At 42.3% G+C, this 18,379-nt stretch overlaps 1 protein-coding gene across 2 annotated transcripts; it reads left to right on the forward strand.

Annotated features, from left to right (window-relative positions):
• The first annotated feature begins 12,341 nt into the window (after window positions 1-12,341).
• On the forward strand, window positions 12,342-17,620 carry nek2 (NIMA-related kinase 2). 2 transcript variants are annotated; one of them, XM_030721734.1, is made up of 9 exons: window positions 12,342-12,700; window positions 14,058-14,275; window positions 14,385-14,625; window positions 14,756-14,838; window positions 14,934-15,060; window positions 15,500-15,734; window positions 16,453-16,507; window positions 16,665-16,741; window positions 17,047-17,620. In XM_030721734.1, exons 1-9 carry the CDS (start codon window positions 12,605-12,607, stop codon window positions 17,253-17,255), a joined length of 1,341 nt encoding a protein of 446 aa, XP_030577594.1. In that variant the 5' UTR covers window positions 12,342-12,604; the 3' UTR covers window positions 17,256-17,620. The 2 variants fall into 2 exon arrangements, with proteins under 2 accessions (XP_030577594.1, XP_030577595.1); XM_030721735.1 differs by lacking the exon at window positions 12,342-12,700 and adding an exon at window positions 13,795-13,913.
• Window positions 17,621-18,379: the final 759 nt, after the last annotated feature.

The raw sequence follows: 18,379 nt of genomic DNA on the forward strand, positions 1-18,379 counted from the left end.
TGTCACGCTTTGATGGCTGCTCCCTCATGAATGCTCTGGTGATGGCAGTGTCCCTTGAGTCAGCAAGCACTAAAACATCCAGCTGTGGAGGGAAGGGCCAGCTTGAATGTCACTGCAGCAGCCGTGGGCATCACAGAGTCCCCACCCTCCCTTCTCCTCGCTGTCACGCTGGTTGAACCCTCTGTGCTCATATGTCTCATGTACAAATACTTGTCAACACTTCCTTCTGGAAAATAATGTATCTCAGCAGTCAGAAAAGATTAAATTAAAGAAAATGGTCTTTTTTTTTTTTTCCTGCCTCCATCATTACGGTGAACAGAATGTGATTTGTGTTCCTCAAAGAACGGAAAAACGTCCCACTGCTGTTCTGATTGATGTTAGCTCATAACAAATATAATTAATAGAAAAAGGAAAAAACAAAAAACTTGCAGAACAGAGCAACCAGATGGAAGTGTGTGTGTGTGTGTGTGTGTGTGTGTGTGTGTGTGTGTGATTATTCTGGCTACTTGTGGATGATAACTTGAAGACGAGTCTTCTGCTGGTCGTGCACACTGTTATAAAAAGTATTTGTCCTCGTCCTGATTTCTTAGTTTTGTGCATATTTGTCACACTACATCTTTTAGATCAAATTTTAATGTTAGACAAAGATAACTTTATAAATGCAAAATGCAGTTTCTAACTGATGATTTCATTAATTAAGGGGAAAATGTTATCCAAACCTACCTGGCCCTGTGTGAAAAGGTAATTGCCTTCTAAACCTAATAACTAGTGGTACCACCCTTGGCATGAAGAACTGCGATCAGACGTTTGTGATAACTGGTAATGAGTCTTTCATACCATCATTGCTGTGGAGGAATTTTGGCCCACTCTTCTTTGCAGAATTGCTTTAATTCAGCCACACTGGGTTTTTTTTTCCAAGCATGAATGTTTAAGGTCATGCTACAGTTTCTCAATCAAATTAAAGTCTGGACTTTGATTAGGCTACTCCAAAACCTTCATTTTGGGTTTTTTTGGGCCATTCGGAGGTGCGATGTGTTTCGGATCATTGTCCTGCTGCACAAACCGAGGCCAGACGTTCTCCTTCAGGATTTTCTGTTAGAGAGCAGAATTCATGGTCCCATCAGTTACAGCAAGTCGTCCAGGTCCTGAAGCAGCAAAGCAGCCCCAAAACATTACACTACCACCACCATGCTTGACTGTTGGTATGACGATCTTTTTAGGAAATGCTGTGTTCGTTTCACACCTGAGGGGACTCAAACCTTCCAGAAAGTTCAGCTTTTGTCTCGTCAGTCTACAGAATATTTTCCCAAAAGTCTCAGAGATCATCAAGATGTTTTTTTGGCAAATGTGAGCCGAGCCTCTGTGTTCTTTTTGGTCAGCAGTGGTTTTCGCCTCAGAACTCTCCCATGGATGCCATTTTTGCCCAGTCTCTTTCTTATTGTTGAATCACGAAGACTGATCTTAACTTTATTGGGGTGTCTGTAACTTAGGAGGTAGAGCAGGTCATCTACTAATTGGAAGGTTGGTGGTTTGATCCCTGGATGCTACAGTCTGCATGCCAAAGTATTCTTGGTCAAGATACTGTTGCAGTCATTGAAGTGTGAATGTTAGTTAGAAAGCACATAGATGTAGAAAGCGCTGGTGTGAATGAGACATGCTTTGAGTGCTTAGGTAGATTAGAAAAGTGCTATATAAGAATCAGTATATTTACCATTTAAATGAGACCTGCAGTTCTTTAGACAGGCTAAAAAAAATTAAAAAAAAAGATGATGTTTTGTGGGGTTTTTTTTGTTTTGTTTTTGTTTTTTGTGACCTCCTGGATGAGTAATCGATGCATCTTGGAGTAATGTTGGTAGGATGGCCACTCCTGGGAATGCTTGCCACTGTTCCAGTTTTCTCCATTTGTGGATGATGGCTCTCACTGTGGTTTGCTGGAGTCCCAACGCCTTAGAAAGGGCTTTGTAATCCTTTCCAGGTTGATAGATGACAATGAATTTAAAGAAACAGCTGAGAAACAAATAGTTGAGATCTTAAATTGAGATCTTTTAGCCTACTTCACTTTGTCAGACTCGTTCTATTTAAATGTGGTTCATCTCAGTTTAAATTCAGTAAATGTATCAAATGGGGTAAATGGCACATCAAGTGAGTACCGTACTGAGTTTCCTCTTTCTGAAATGGGTTGTTGAACATAATTAAACTGATTAAAAAAAAAAAAAAACCCCAAAAAACAGGCTAATTCATGAAGGGTACTGAGGCAATGCCTGTGGGATTAATTTAGATGTGACTGATGTCTGTTTTTGTACATTTTTTCCCTGCTTTGATCATTTTAATGCTGTATTAATCTTGTTTTGAACTGTTACAATGTGTTTTCAATGTGAACCCTAAGAAGGCTGGCTGTGCTTTGTGTTTCTGCTAATGGGGATCCTAATAAATAAATAAACAAAATAAGGGCCCCAGTCGCACAGTAAATGACTGCAAATGAAATGAAACTTTAAGAGCTGAATCCACTCAGGGTGCCTGATGAAGTATTTTTATGTATTTTTCTTTGATAAGCCTTGGTGCTGATTTTACTGTTATTAAAAAAAGGGGGGGGGGAGGGGCACAAAACATATTGGCACTGTTTGTAATAACTAATGTGTAAATACTGAACGTGGTGGTTCCTAACAACCAGAGAACCAGTGTGTCCCCATCTTCTAGTTGCTACTTTCAGCAGGTTAATAGAGAGCATTTCTTTTGTCTGATGAGTACATATTGGTCCATTTGTTTTCCTCCACAGCATTGCAATAATATGTTTTGTATTTAGCAGCCAAAAGTCCATATATGTCTGCTCATTCTTACTGAATTTATATGTTTCTTGAGTATAAACCAAAGAGAGAAATATTTAGGGTCTAGCAGGACTGGTTTTGAAATATGTACATCCTACCATTTTATTTTATTTTTTTATTCTTCTACACTCCCAGACACAGTGGAACAGGCTCCCTTTCAATCCAACACATTGCTCAGGTGCTTTCTTGCCAAAATTTCCAGATGTAATTCACATCTTTTTTTTGCCAGATATGTAGCCAACAATACCCAGGCAAAGCCAGGCAAGCTGCTGGTTAATTAGCTTAGCTCATATTTACCATGGAGATACTAAAGTGATATCAATATTTAGCAATATTATTGTTCTATAAGGCAATAATTAAGGCAAATAAAAGTCTTCATAAGCTTAATACTGGAGTATACTGTATTTAGGTAAACACACAGAGACTAATTTGATTTCAGATTGTTGGATGAGTAAAATCACTACATGTTAACCTAAAAAAAAAACCCAGTATTTTTCTTTTATTGTAAAGAGATGAATTTAGGAAATGGGTTATGAACAGCCTGAGATGTCTTACCAAAAAAAACAAGCAACCGTGTTTTTCAACAATATCATAATTATGTCAAAATGTTCCTGTTGTAAAGCAAAGAAATGCATCGGCTGCATACTGTAAAGGCTGAAAAGTGAAGCCAAGGTGGAAGTGCCTTAAAAGTGCAATCTTTTGAATAGCCCAGCAGGCGGCGACTCTTGTGGTTGCAAAAAAGACTTGCGGTTGTATAGAACTGTATGGGAAAATGTCTCTCGGCTCTCTCACCCTGTGATCTCCGTGAACACTTTCCTCATGACTTTATGGGCTCTCTCCAGTTTTAAGTCTCACTGAATAAAACATGAAGTTAATTTTTTTTTTTTTAAATATAGTCATTTTAAGTGATCGTGATGGCAGAAAGACTCAAACTGAGGTTTCATAACAGGACTTCACAAACCAGTGTGTAACATCATAGTGGCTATGTCCATCTTTTATACTGTCAGCACGGTCTTGCAGGAGACAGGTGATGTCTTTTTCTTTAGAAGGCTGATGATAATTCAGACGTATGACTCGGATGATATTAGGAATGATCCAGTGTTGACAAGCTCCCAAAATGGCACCTTTTTTTTTGCAGTTTTCATGCTTTGTAAGGACCTCTTTGGCAGGCCAGTTTTGACCTGCAAGCCATATGTTTGCCTCCCTTGCGATATGCTTTCCACCAAAGAAAAGAACCCACATAGGTGAGTGATATTACTATAAAATGTGTTGTCTTTATGTGTTTGAAAAGTCTTTGACTGGAACTGCACCCAATAAAAGGGCATCAGAGGTGACAGAAGACCCATAAGCCTCCAGTAACCCCACAGCCACCCCAGCAGAGGGGAGGAGGGTATTATGGGATGGATCTCTCTGTTCTCCCTGTCACTCCCTCCCATCTCCTGGCCTTTAACGGGGCCAGCTGACGTCAGAGCGGCCTCGGGCACCCGACTGTCTCTGTTGTTTTTAGTTGTCAGTTTTCCACTCGCACCCTCCTCCCACTGGCTGATGTCCAAACTCCTCCAGCGCTTTGTAGGAGTGACCTTTGCAGAGGCAGACTGACAGACCGGCCTGGGTGCTCACTCTCTCGGTGGTGTGAGTGGTGTCAGTGTGTGGCGCTGGCAGCAGAGCGGGGCTGAAAGGATAATCTGAGACTGTGGCTGCCCCGCTGAGAGGACCGTTTACTGACGGAGATCCCAGAGACTGCGGTTATCTCAGGCAGAGATCATGCATCACTTCTGAACACAGATATTTGCTTTTATCAATCACCAAACAAACTTCACTGTATTTCTAACAGATTTTAACCACTTCATCCATTCTCTCTCCCTCAAATTATATTTTTATTTATTTCATTTGAATTGACTTTTGCTTTCATTGAATTTAGAAAAGGTTACTGCACAGACCCTTTATGGAATGTATTTTCCTCTTAATTATTATAAGAGAAATTCTTTGACATGTTTTCTCCCTTTTTTGTAGTTTAAACATTTTAAAGTCTGTGCATACTGAACCTCTTTAATGTCATCCAATGTCATATTTGGCACTTATAAATTTTTTTGAGCTACTTTACTTTATAGACCCACTTTATTGTATTATGTTCAGGTTTTTATGGTTTTACTGTATTTACTGTATTAAACTGTATGACGCTCCTTTATTTTACTTTATTCCTTCAGATTGAGCTCTTTCTTCATGTATCGTTTAGTATTTTTGTTTTGTCGTTATTTTGAGTTATTTTACTTAACCAATAAAAATAGTTTATTAATCTGTTTTGTCTGTAACACACTTACATATCTTATATAATTGTGCCCTATTAAATACATTTTTGAGTTGTTTGTGATGAATGAAGCTGGAAATAAAACAAAAAACAAAACACAGGGAGGTCTTCCTCAAATCACACTTTGCTTAACCTGAAGCTAGTTTTGTGAAGTGGAGGTTGAAATGATCATGAAATGGTACATAACACAGACTTTAGTAAGATCATGTCTGTAAGAAATCAGAAGAATGAGAGATTAAATGATGCAATCCTTTGAATTAGCTTTATGATTAATCCCTAGTTTGGAATTAAGGGATCTGCTTTACATTTTTGTTCTTACTTATTCAACAGAACTTTTACTGTGGCTCCTCTGTTGCCCATTATAGTTGTGGCATTCCTCAAGGATCTATCCTTGGCCCACTTTGTTTTTAATATACATTGCTATGGTCTCTGGAGCTTGAAAAAGGCGACTGGACTTCTTTTTGTTTCTTGAAGACGTTTCACCTCTCATCCGAAAGGCTTCTTCAGTTCTCAACCAAATGGTGGAGAGACCCAGGTATTTAAACCCCTGTGGGCGTAGTCCCCTGGAGGTGGTTATGACCCTCTATTGATCATGTGCGTGAACACATGTGCCCAGGTGTGAAGAGGGCGTGGGTCATATTTAATCAATGGTTTCAGTTGAAACCAATTTAGGACTCCGCTCCATTGTTTCCTGTGGCCTATTGAGGTCACTGGAACAAAGGTGTGAATGGGGGTTGAGACGTCTGGGAAGGGAGCTCAGGACAGCACTGTAAGCGGGGGGAAAGTTGGTGACGTAATCCACCTCCTCTGTTCAATGATGGTTGTTCACAGTGGACATAGATGGCTTCTTTCACTCCTCTTTCAAACCATCTGTTTTCCCTGTCCAAAATGTGAACATTGGCATCCTCAAAAGAGTGCCCTTTTTCCTTCAGAAGCCCACACACACAGACCAGTATCTCCTCTTTGACTCCCACCACCCTCTGGAACACAAACTTGGGGTGATCAGGACCCTACAACACCGTGCGGAAAGTGTTCCCTCTAAGGCAGAAGGGAAGCATAAGGAACACACACACATTAAGAAAGCCCTCAAAACATGCGGTTACCCCAACTGGGCCTTCATCAAATCAGCTAAGATGCACAGGAATGAAGGCCAAACACAAACTACAGAGAATAGGAAGGACAAGAAGAAAAACATTGTCATCCCATATGTGTCAGGCTTGTCAGAGAAACTCAGAAGAATTTTCTCCAAGCATGACATCTCAGTATACTTCAAACCAAGTCACACCCTAAGACAAAAACTGGTTCATCCCAAGGACAAACCCGCCAAACACAAGATCAGCGATGTAGTGTATGCTGTTCAGTGCAGTGAAGAGTGCTCGGACCTCTACATTGGTGAAACCAAACAGCCTCTTCACAAACGAATGGCACAACATAGAAGAGCCACCTCGACAGGACAAGATTCAGCAGTACATCTGCATCTGAAGGAAAAAGGGCACTCTTTTGAGGATGCCAATGTTCACATTTTGGACAGGGAAAACAGATGGTTTGAAAGAGGAGTGAAAGAAGCCATCTATGTCCACTGTGAACAACCATCATTGAACAGAGGAGGTGGATTACGTCACCAACTTTCCCCCGCTTACAGTGCTGTCCTGAGCTCCCTTCCCAGACGTCTCAACCCCCATTCACACCTTTGTTCCAGTGACCTCAATAGGCCACAGGAAACAATGGAGCGGAGTCCTAAATTGGTTTCAACTGAAACCACTGATTAAATATGACCCACGCCCTCTTCACACCTGGGCACATGTGTTCAAGCACATGATCAATAGAGGGTCATAACCACCTCCAGGGGACTACGCCCACAGGGGTTTAAATACCTGGGTCTCTCCACCATTTGGTTGAGAACTGAAGAAGCCTTTCGGATGAGAGGTGAAACGTCTTCAAGAAACAAAAAGAAGTCCAGTCGCCTTTTTCAAGCTCCAGAGACTACTATGACCTGGATGACTGAGAATCTACACAGACATACATTGCTATGAAAAAGTATTTGCCCCCTTCTTGATTTCTTAGTTTTTTGCATATGTGTTGCATTTAAATCGTTCAGATTTCAATTCTAATACTTGACAAAGTTAACTTAAGTAAATTCAAACTGCAGTTTTTAAATGATGATTTCATTTATTATGGGAAAAAGCGATCCAAACTTACCTGGCCTTGTGTGAAGAAATAATTGCCTTCCTTTGTTAAATCGTGAAGTAACTGTGATTAACCACATTTTTTGGAAAGCCAAGTTCATTTTCACAAGCCACACCTAGGCCCAATTACTGCCAGACCTGCTGAAGGTAGAAATCACTTAAATAAAACCTGTCTGACAAAGTGAAGAAGACAAAAATATCTGAAAAAACAACACCTCATGCAACAAGCTAAAAAACAAAAACAAAAAAACCCCCCTGACATCTATCAGTCTGGAAATGGTTACTAAGCCATTTTTGTGGCCAGCCTTCCAAAATTACTCCAAGAGTACATTGATGGCTCATCCACGAGGTCACAAAAGAACCCAGAACAACATGTAAAGAACTGCAGGCCTCACTTGTCTCAGTTAAGGTCAGCATTCATGATTCAACAATAATAAGGAGACTGGGCACAAATGGCATCTATGGGAGAGGTCCAAGGAGAAAAACCACTGCTGACCTTTCTGTACCCCGGTTTCCTCTGACAGTCCTAAGACATGCAGTTAGTGGCTAGGTTAATTGGTGATTCTAAATTGCCCATAAGTGTGAATAGGTGTCTCTCTGTGTTAGGCCTGCAACAGGCTGGCGACCTGTACAGGGTGTACCCTGCCTTTCGCCCTATGACAACTGGGTTAGGTTCCAGTCCCCCCCATGACCCTGAACAGGATAATGGAAAGAGAATGGATGGGTCTGAAACATGTAAGTTTGACAAATACACACAAAAAACTAAGAAATCAGGAAGGGGGCAACATCTCAGCCAGATCATTCATTGTCATAATATAACCCAAGACTGCTATGCAGATAACAGACAGCTATAACAGCCTCAGTAGCCTTAACAATCATTCACCTGCCTGATACCTCTTTACAGCAGCAACAAAATTGAGTGGTTTTGGTCCGAGTATATCTTGGGGCTTGCTAAGACTGGTGAATGGGGCCCTGCTTGTTTTCCTGAGGTCTCAGCTAGCAGAAAAAGGTTTGGTGTTAGAGCTCCCAAACAGTGGAACAGTCTGATCTTTGCCATCAATGTGGTAACTTCCTCAGTGTGGTTTAAATCTCTTCTTAAAACATTTTTTTTTATTGTGAAGTTTTCATGAATGTTTGACAGGTGTCAATGCTGATTTTATTTTTCCCCATATTTCTTATTTGCCCTGTTGTTTTTATTTTATGTGGGGTTTTTTTTTTTTTTTTTTTTTTTTTTTTTTTGCCTGTCATGTCTGGCAGATCTTGCAAACAGAACTGTGATCTGAATGCATTGTTGTGCCAAACATATTTGCTATTTCAAGATGAGCTCTATAGGTTCTCTATAGGCTCCTCTTGTTACTGTGTAACCCTTTATTTTATTTGAATTATTTTTAACATGCTATTTATCAAATTGTGCCAGAAATGACAGGTTTAAGAAATAGAAAAGAGAAAAGAAAGAAAAGAGAAAGGGAAAGAGGAAGAAGAAGAAAGGGGAAAAAAAGGAGAGAAAATAGAAAAAAGAAACAGGAAAGAGTGCAAGTAAGTAAACCAAATAGTTAGCCACTTGTTAAACTTAAGATATTGACAATATCTGCAAAATTAAAGATTGTGTGGGGAAAAAAAAAAAAATAAATAAATAAAAATAAAAGAAGAATAGTTATACAAACCAACCATTTTGTGTTATTATGTGGGTGTATGTGTTTGTGTCATGAAATGTACTTACCAATGAAGGCAGAAAGCCGCAGCCCCGCCCATCAGAACCCAGAGGCAGGCAAAGAGAAGCCCAGGCCACCAGCAGCCCATCAAGACCTACGAAGACCCGCGGCCACTCATTCCAAAGCCAACCGTACACCCCTCCCAGCAGATGGAGGACGGAGGTCTCAGACGGAGTCCCAGCAGCCAAGGAGCAAGGGCACCAGAGCATTCGAGGCAACGAGAAGCCAGCCCCCCCCCCCCCCCCCCCCCCCCCCAGCGGCCAGCCCCCCACACGGCCGGCAGCAGGGCCCCAGGGCCCCCGGCACCCAAGGGCTGCCCGAGCCCCCACAGGGCCCCCCCCCCCCACACGCCGAAGAAGCCAATGCAGCCCCGCGCCGCAGCCCCCAGGGGAGCAGGTCACCACCCACATCAGAACATCCGGCCCCACCCAGGAACCAGGAGGTACCCACACCCCAGGGGGGCAGGGGGGGAGAGGCAACCAGCAAGGAGCGGTCAGGAGGCAAGCCACCGGCCCAGACCCAGGTCCAGCCAAACATACAACCACACGCACACCGGCAAGCACACCCGTGTACACATTTATGCACAAACACACTCTCCCACACACATATAAACATAGATACACCATATTCACTCGCCCACCCATACTCACGAAGACTGTGACAAATACAAAGACACACATTCATCCATAGCTACCCACTCTCTGAAGATGGGAGCGGAAACCACCCCAGGGCCAACAGTGACCCCAAGATGCCGCCAGCCCGGTCCCCAAGGAACCACCCGACCCCGACCCCGGGCGAGGCCGGTAGACGGAGGCTATGCTGTAATCACGCGAGACTTTGTGAATCTCGGCAGAATCGCCAATGGCGGCGTGATTCCATTTGCAAACATTTGAGTCTACCGGGTTTTTTTTTTAAGTTTCTTGGATTTTTAAAATTTCTTTCTGTCAAGCACTTTAACTTTTTAAGTTTTCTTATTCTTCTTATTCTTGCTCTTCTTCTTTCAGCTGCTCCCTTTAGAGGGCACCACAGTAGATTATCTCCCACATTATATCTCTCATCCACCTCTTTCACACCAACCCTCTTTATGTCTTCTGCCACTAGAGCTGTTTTCCTCTTTTACTCCTGCCTGGGAGCTCCACCTTCAGCATCCTTTGTCCAGTATATCCACTATTCCTCCTCTGCACACGTCCGAAGCATCTCAGCCTTGCCTCTCTAACTGTGTCTCCAAACTGCTCATCCTGAGCTGTCCCTCTGATATACTCATTTCTAATCTTGTCCATAATGGTCACTCCTAATGAAAATCTCAGCACCTTCACCTCTGCCACCATCTCCAAAGAATACATCATAGCAGATCTCACTACTATCTTCTAAACCTTCCCTTTCACTCTTGCTGCTTTCCTTCTGTCACAAATCACCCCTGATCTCCACACACTCCACCCTGCCTGCACTCTCTTCCTCACCTCTCTTGTGCACTAACCTGGATTTAGATGGTTGACCCCAGGTATTTAAACTCATCTACCTTCACTGTCTCTACTCCTTGCACCTTCAGTGTTACACCTGTCTCCCTCTCATTTACCCACATATATTCTGTCTTGCTTCCACTGACTTTCATTCCTCTTCTCTCCAGTGCATACCTCCACCTCTCCAGGCTCTCTTCCACCTGCTCCCTACTCTCACTACAAATCACAGTGTTTTCTGTGAATATCAAGGGGCTCAGACCAGATGACATCCCTGATGTAATCCCACCCCCACCTTGAACCCATCTGTCTCTCCTACTGCACATCACTGCCTCGCTGTCTTCATACATAACTTGCACCACCTTCACACACTTCTCTGCCACTCCTGACTTCCTCATGCAGTACCGCAGTTGTTATTATTATTATTGCTAAGAAAACAAAAGTTGTTCCTGTGGGGGAAAAAAGATTAATCTTAACATTTTTAAACATTTTGTGCAATATGGGCTGCCACTACAAGTAGTTTTTCTTAAGTAACCTTTAAATTATAATTTTTTGCAGCAGCAGTAATATATTTCAGATTTTCTCCATCAGCACCAATGGTTCAGAGCAGACTGTCTGTATGACATATTTGAGTGAGAGCAGAGTGAGAGGTCGCTACATGTTGCCGCTCTCAGATGGCGACTCTTCAGGAGGTCCTGCTGGTCAAATCAAATGGCCAGTGACAATAAGATGGCTACTGGCCTCTAACATATGCAAGTCTTGGACGCTAGCAGTCAGCAACCTTTCTGTGTCCCTGACAATCCAGAGATAGCATTTACACAGACGCGTTTTTTGATTTGATTTTTCAGACTGCTTTGATCACTTATTAGAAAACTAATTTAGGTTTCCAATAAGTGATTACACTTGGGTATGGATATTTTATTGAGCTGTTCCTTTCTTTGAGTGATTTATATTCTAGACAGCTACTCCTGCTCTTCCTGGACAAACCATAAATCCCAGTAACACTGTACAGTACCCAGCACCAAAAGACAAAAAAAGAGGAGAACCCCCAAATCTAAATGGAAGCTCTCTTTGCTCTCCATATTTTGAGTTATGTTATGCTTATATCTTACCTTACATGTAGGAAATAAAAGCCACAGTATCATACTAACCTAACAGAATTACATGAACATTAACAGCTGCTAGTAAACAAATTAATTCTCAGATCATCTGCAAAAAATATTTTGCAGAAAAGCTTATAAATAAGTTTTTATATATCTCCATATCTCTGCAAAACAAGGTACAAGGTTTTCTTCGCTCCCCATTAATTATAATGTTAATAAAAATATAAACTATATTTTTGGTATAAAAATGACTGAACTGGTGCGAAACAAAAATGAAAACTGCTTTATAGTAGTGCTGCTGAAGCCTGCTGAAGTGTCCTGCAATCCTGTCATTCATATGCTGGGCCACACGGGACTAAACCGCATTCATCTTATCAATATGCACAAAAAATGTGTATATTATCTCGTGCCATTCCAGAAAGGAGTATATTGCACAATAATGGGGAATCCCTGTTATGCATTTTTAAACAATCCTGATTATTATTATTTTTTTTCCTGAATAAGCGAATTCCCTGACCTCGTTTACCTTCACGCGGCGCGGCTGCTGCAGCGTCCAAACCCGCGGTAGCTCTCAGCTACCTGACCGTGCCGTTCTGGCGCCACCCCGTGGACAGCCAGAGCACACCTCTGTGCATCGTCTACCCGCTCAACTCTCGCGGTACTCCGCCGCTTAGCAACCTCGCAACTTGCGTCTCCTCGCTGACCAATTGAGAGTCAACCAGCTGCGCGAGCAGAGCCAATCACAACCAAGGATTTCTGCACCAATTTAAACGGAGAGCGACCGCTTCCTGTTTTGGTAACTAACACACGAATACACGGTCGAGCGAAGAAAGGCAAACAAATCGCACATTTAGTCATATAAATCGGCAGCAAAGGCGGCTCAGGATTAAACTGCGCGCCTATTTTGAAGGACGCTGTTTCTGGTTTGTAATTATGTTTAAGTAGTCAGTGCTGACGGTAAGGCGACCGTTAAGTCCGGTAGATTTGAACGTTAGAATCGATTAAAAACCACCATGCCGTCCCGGGTGGAGGACTACGAGGTACTGCACACCATAGGATCCGGCTCCTACGGAAGGTGCCAGAAAATAAGGCGGAAAGCCGACGGAAAGGTGGGTAAAGCACGCTTCCCGCACATCTGTGGGTCCCCCTCACCTGCCCGCCCGCCCGCCGCAGGGGACTGCCCGGTACTGTCTCCTGGTAGATTAAGACGGTACTGCAGACGTTTGTTTTCCCCAGTAAGCTTTATTTCAAATTCCTAACAAAGAGCAGAATTAATATTTACAGTATTTGTAAAATTAATTTGTGACTTGTTAATGTGGAACTTGGAAAGGAGCAGTATTGCATGAATAAAATAAAATTACTTATCTGCCCAATATTTAATTTAAATTTATGCTTCTTTAACCCTATTCTGTTTATTTTGATTTCAAATTAGTTTTTGGCACGGTGGCGCGGTGGTTAGCACTGCTGCTTCACAGTTAGAATACCATCTGGAAGGCCTGGATTCGATTCCACCTGGGCCCAGGCACCTCCCTCTCTCTCTGTGTGGAGTTTGCATGTTCTCCCCGTGTCTGCGTGGGTTTTCTCCGGGTATTCCGGTTTCCTCCCACAGTCCAAAGACATGCACTTACTGGGGTTAGGTTAATTGGAAACTCTAAATTGCCCATTGGTGTGAATGTCAGTGTGGAGGTTGTCTGTCTCTCTGTGTGTTGACCCTGCGACAGGCTGGCGACCTGTTCAGGGTGTACCCTGCCTCTTGCCCTATGTCAGCTGGGATAGGCTCCAGCCCCCCCGCGACGCTGGAGCTGGAAAAAAATCATGTTTGAGTGTAAATGCAGTTTTCAATAAATTCCCTGCTCAAAAGTTTTTGTCTCTTGCGCCGATTTCTTCTTTCAGCATTGTGAAGCTCTACTTGGAACCTTCTTAAGATCCAAAAGTGCAAAATACAAATTCTTGCAGTTTAACTGGTCTTAAGATTTTGATCAGGAGTGTATAAGGGTACCAATAATGCTTAGATGTGTTGTTACGCTCCAGAAGCCACCTTTTTTTTTTTTTTTTTTTTTTTTTTTTTTTTTTTTTTTTTTTTTTTTTTTTTTTTAGGCTTGAAAATCCCTGGAATTACACAATGCTCCTCTTGCTCTTCTGTAATCAATTATTGTTAGTGCTGTTTGTGTCTGAGAGTAAAGCCTGTTTTTCCTGTCTTGTAGCCACAGGCAACAGTCACCCATTGTCACTGACACATCTCCATTTTCAGTAGCTTCTGATGCACTGATCATGCTTTAAGGCATTTTTAGAGCACCAGAGTAAAGAGAGATTACCCAAAAGGTAAACGGTGCTTTTCTATAAATTTCACTTGTCTCTTGTCTTCTTACAGTGCTGGTCTTTGTTGAAGGACAGTCTCTGCTGTGTGATTTTAATTAACCACCTTTGTATATCCTTCTGGTGAATTAAAGCCTGTTTGTATTGTAGCTCCTGGTGTGGAAGGAGCTGGATTATGGCACCATGGCTGAGAGTGAGAAGCAGATGCTGGTGTCAGAGGTGAACCTGCTGAGGGAGCTCAAGCACCCAAATATAGTGAGGTACTATGACCGCATCATAGACCGAACTAACACCACCCTGTACATCGTCATGGAGTACTGCGAAGGCGGTGACCTGTCCAGTCTCATCAGCCGTTGTGTCAAGGAGAGGTGAGGTGGAAAACTAAATCCCACTGTTGACTGTGTGTTAGTGTGTCCATCCGTTTCACAGATGTGTGTTTTTGATCTTTTCTTTATATATTTTTTTTCCCCTGGGCAGGCGGTATGTGGAGGAGCAGTTCATTCTGCGAGTCATGGCCCAGCTCACGTTGGCCCTGAAGGAGTGCCACAGGCGGAGTGACGGCAGGGCGACGGTCCTTCATCGGGACCTGAAACCGGCCAATATCTTCCTCGACATCAGGCAGAATGTCAAACTGGGCGACTTTGGTCTGGCGAGGATCCTGAACCACGACACCAGCTTTGCAAAGACGTTTGTCGGGACGCCGTACTACATGTCTCCAGTGAGTGGCTTTCATGCTGTCAGTATTTAAAGTGTTTAACCTGAGCTTATGATCAGGTTTCGTCTCATGATTTAAAAAAAAAAAAAGTTTAATAAGCCACATTTGCTGCTATATTTGTCCCCTTTTTCAGGAACAAATAAACCGGATGTCGTACAACGAGAAGTCCGATATTTGGTCTCTGGGGTGTCTGCTTTATGAACTTTGCGCCTTATCGTAAGTTTTGTTTTAGGTGATTTCCCCATCAAACTGTTTGGCTGCAGATCCTGCAGTTTTCCATGTTTTTTTTTTTTTTTCTCTCTCCTCTTTAGGCCTCCTTTTACTGCTTACAACCAAAAAGAGCTGGCAGAAAAGATCAGAGAGGGGAAGTTCAGAAGAATCCCGTATCGGTACTCTGAGGAGCTGAACACCCTGCTCAGCAAAATGCTCAACTTAAAGGTTGGAAATCAATTATTTTAAAAATGATCTGATTTGGTACCTGAGCTATCAGATCATTTTAGAGTAAAAGATGGACATAAAAAGGAAAACCAGTGCAGAAGTACCTCAAAGGCTGCATTCTTTCTACTGGCCAGCAGAGGGAAACTCCTGGTTTTGTTGAAGTCTAGAGGGAAGACACTTCCCTCGTGACTTTATGGATTCAATGGCTAATCTCAGGTCATATTGAATAAAACTTGAAGTTAATTTTTGTAAATTATAGTCAAGTGAGGACTCAAAGCATGAATTGGCTGATGCAGTCAACAGATTCCTTCCACCATGACTTTTCTCCCTCTGCTGACATAATAATTGGTCCTCAAACTTGTGGAAATGTGAACTGCTTCTCAAAACAGAACCACTGGCACTGCGTTAAAAGGAAAAAATGGGCCCCTTCTCTTGGCAGGACTATCTCAGACCTTCTGTAGAGTCTATTCTCCAGAGCAGCCTGCTGTGCGAGGCGGTTGCTGAGGAGCAGAGGAAGGCACAGGCGCTCCCCCAAAGGAGATCGGCGGACTCTGACGTTCCCCTCCACAAACCCGCTGAGCCGGCAGCCGCCCCTGCTGCAGAGCTCAGACTGAAGGAACAGGCGCTGCGGGACCGAGAACAAGCGCTGAAGGAACGTGAGGAGAGGCTGGAGAGTAAGAATTCAACCCTCCTTTGTCCTACACAGACCTCAAGTCCATGTCTGTCAGTGTCACTGAACTATGGCATGGATTATTATTCAGTTCTACTTATGGTAAAAATAAGAAAAGCTGTGGTTTTTATTTTTGGTATAAATTTTTAATTTGCATTAGTCTAAAGAGGCGACTGAGGATTCGACTGAAACATCCTCGTCTACAAAATGTTGGAGGAATGATCAGCGTTATCTTCTGTTTATAGACTTGGTTTCAGATTAGTAGCAGTACATAAACTTGTGTAATACACTAGAAAGTACCAGTTACATCTTGCTAAGAGGGTGGAAGTGTAGCTGAAGAAATCTGTGTGGATGGAACAGGTTTGATCATGTTGCATGGAGTGTTGCAACCAAACGGTGACCTACGTCTACACCTACGGCTCCAGGTTGACAGAGGAGATTACACACTGCAGTGAGGGAAAAGTGTGTACATGCCTGAAAATATGTGCACATAAAAGATTGTTAGTCACACATAGTCATAGTAAAAATGAAATTCACCTTTTTTTTTTTTTTTTTTTTTTTTAATATCAAAATGTTTTACATATCAAGACATCATAAAAAATATGGACCGGATTGGGTCCTAATATGTAGAATTAAAAGGAGGTGTATTTTCTTTCTTTACCATAACTGTAAGTGATAAATTCCAAAACTAAAACGGTCTCATTTTGTCTTTTTAATGGCAGGAAGGGAGCAGGAGCTGTGTGCTCGTGAGCGACTTTCAAATGAGAAGCTTGCACGGTAAAAAGATCAAACGATTCATACATTTTCATTTTACCCATTTTTGCACAGTCTGCAGTTGCATTCTTTGGGAGTCTTTCTAGCTGATTAATGCCTTTTTAAAAAAAAAAAAAATTAAATGTTTTTTTCCCCCCTTTGTTCAAATCTATTGTTTTAGAGCGGAGAGGTTACTGAAAAATTACAGCCGCCTACAGCACCAGGGGGACCTGACACCGATCTGTGGCAGAGACATAGGTATGGGAATCCAGCAGAGACCTCTGGACTTACTGAGCCGAGACCAGAGCTGAGCAGAGTTATTTTTAAATGTGTTTTAACGCATGTATCTATGATGTGAATGACTTTGAATCAAGTGTATTTATTTATTTATTTTTGATATCATGTAAATATTTTTTCATACAACAATAAAGCAATGATTTTAAAAAGTGCATTTTGGAGGTTTCAAGTTCACACAACACACCTCAGACTGTAATCTGGTATACCCGGTGATAAAAGTCTGAGCTTCTAAATGAGTTACTTGACACTTTGCTGTTTGGCTCTAGATGTGGAGAACCTCTCTCCGGGTAAGAAGAAGGTCCATTTTGCCGGCGAGAGCAAAGAGAACCAGCGGCCCAATAATCGGCAGAGCGTGACATCACAGGAGCTGCTGCTGCTGAGGAGGCTGCAGGCGGCCCCCCAGCGCACCCAGACGCTGTGCGAAGTGGAGAAGATGTGTCAGCTCAAAAGCAGGCAGCTCCTCGGCCTCCGCTGATCACACAGATGTGACCGTGTGATTCGTGAACATGAAAATATTTGAAGGCCTTGAGTCGTGACATCTGGATGAGAATGTTTGTGTGTAGCTGTGTAGGGCCTGTGTGTGCGTTCCTGTTATATTTGAATTTAGTTTGATAAGTGAATGTGTTGATATTGCAGGCAGCTAATGTGATTATCAGTGTACTTTGTATATTTTTGCTATATTTATGGCTGTAGACATGAAAAAAGCTTGTTTATTTCTTTAATGACATGTCTATTAGAAGTGATAGTATATGAGGAATAATCTGTGATCCTATGATGCCAATAAATATGTAATCTTTCAAGAATGATTGTAAACACCACATGCAAAGTAGATATGTTGATGATAAACACTTGTTTTTTTTCCAATATTTGGGTTATTTTTTATTAATTATAGCATTTGAAATGATTATGACATAACTATAACAATATCAGGTAGATGCTTTTCTGCCAGAGAGATACAGGATGTTATATTATATAGGGTGATAATATGAGGTAAGATGCCCTGTATCTGTCCTTATGACAGTGGAACTGGAATCAGCCAGGATTATCCAGGATGGATAAGTTTGTTCAGTGGCCTCCTCCATGACAGCTTCAAAAGTGTCCAATCACAGAGCCAGCCTTCCTGATCAGTTTATTTACCAGCTCCAGTGCTGCTCCCCCAGCAGACCACAGAGAAGTACACTGCGCTTGCCACAGCTGGCTGAAAATCTCCATAATTTTGCTGCACACGTTGAAAGATCTTGGCTTCCTTAGGAACTAAAGCCTGCTCAACCCCTTCGTGTATACAGCCTCCGTGTTGGTCTTCCAGTTCAGCCTGTTGTCTATGTGTTTGCCCAGGTATTTGTACTCTTCTGCTACCTCAACATCCTATCCCAGGATAGACACAGGTCACATAACCGTCCTCCTTCTGAAGTTGATCACTCTCTCTGGTCCTATTCAGAAGTAGATGATTCCTCCCAGACCACTGCACAAAATCATCCACTAATGTTCTGTGCTCCTGTCCATCGCTAATGCATTCAACCACTTCAGAATTGTCAGAGTGCTGAGAACAAGGCCTGAAAGACGAAGTTCTGATGGAGTAGTTTGTGTTTATGTAAAGGA

This window comes from Archocentrus centrarchus, chromosome 24, assembly GCF_007364275.1.
Source record: "Archocentrus centrarchus isolate MPI-CPG fArcCen1 chromosome 24, fArcCen1, whole genome shotgun sequence".
NCBI lineage: Eukaryota > Metazoa > Chordata > Actinopteri > Cichliformes > Cichlidae > Archocentrus > Archocentrus centrarchus.

Excerpts from the sequence above, each read along its gene's own strand:
- nek2 (XM_030721734.1), top strand. The coding sequence starts at position 12,605 with ATGCCGTCCCGGGTGGAGGACTACGAGGTACTGCACACCATAGGATCC. Across the intron at positions 15,061-15,499 it reads GCAAAATGCTCAACTTAAAG|GACTATCTCAGACCTTCTGT; the intron begins GTTGGAAATCAA and ends TTCTCTTGGCAG. Across the intron at positions 16,742-17,046 it reads GATCTGTGGCAGAGACATAG|ATGTGGAGAACCTCTCTCCG; the intron begins GTATGGGAATCC and ends GTTTGGCTCTAG.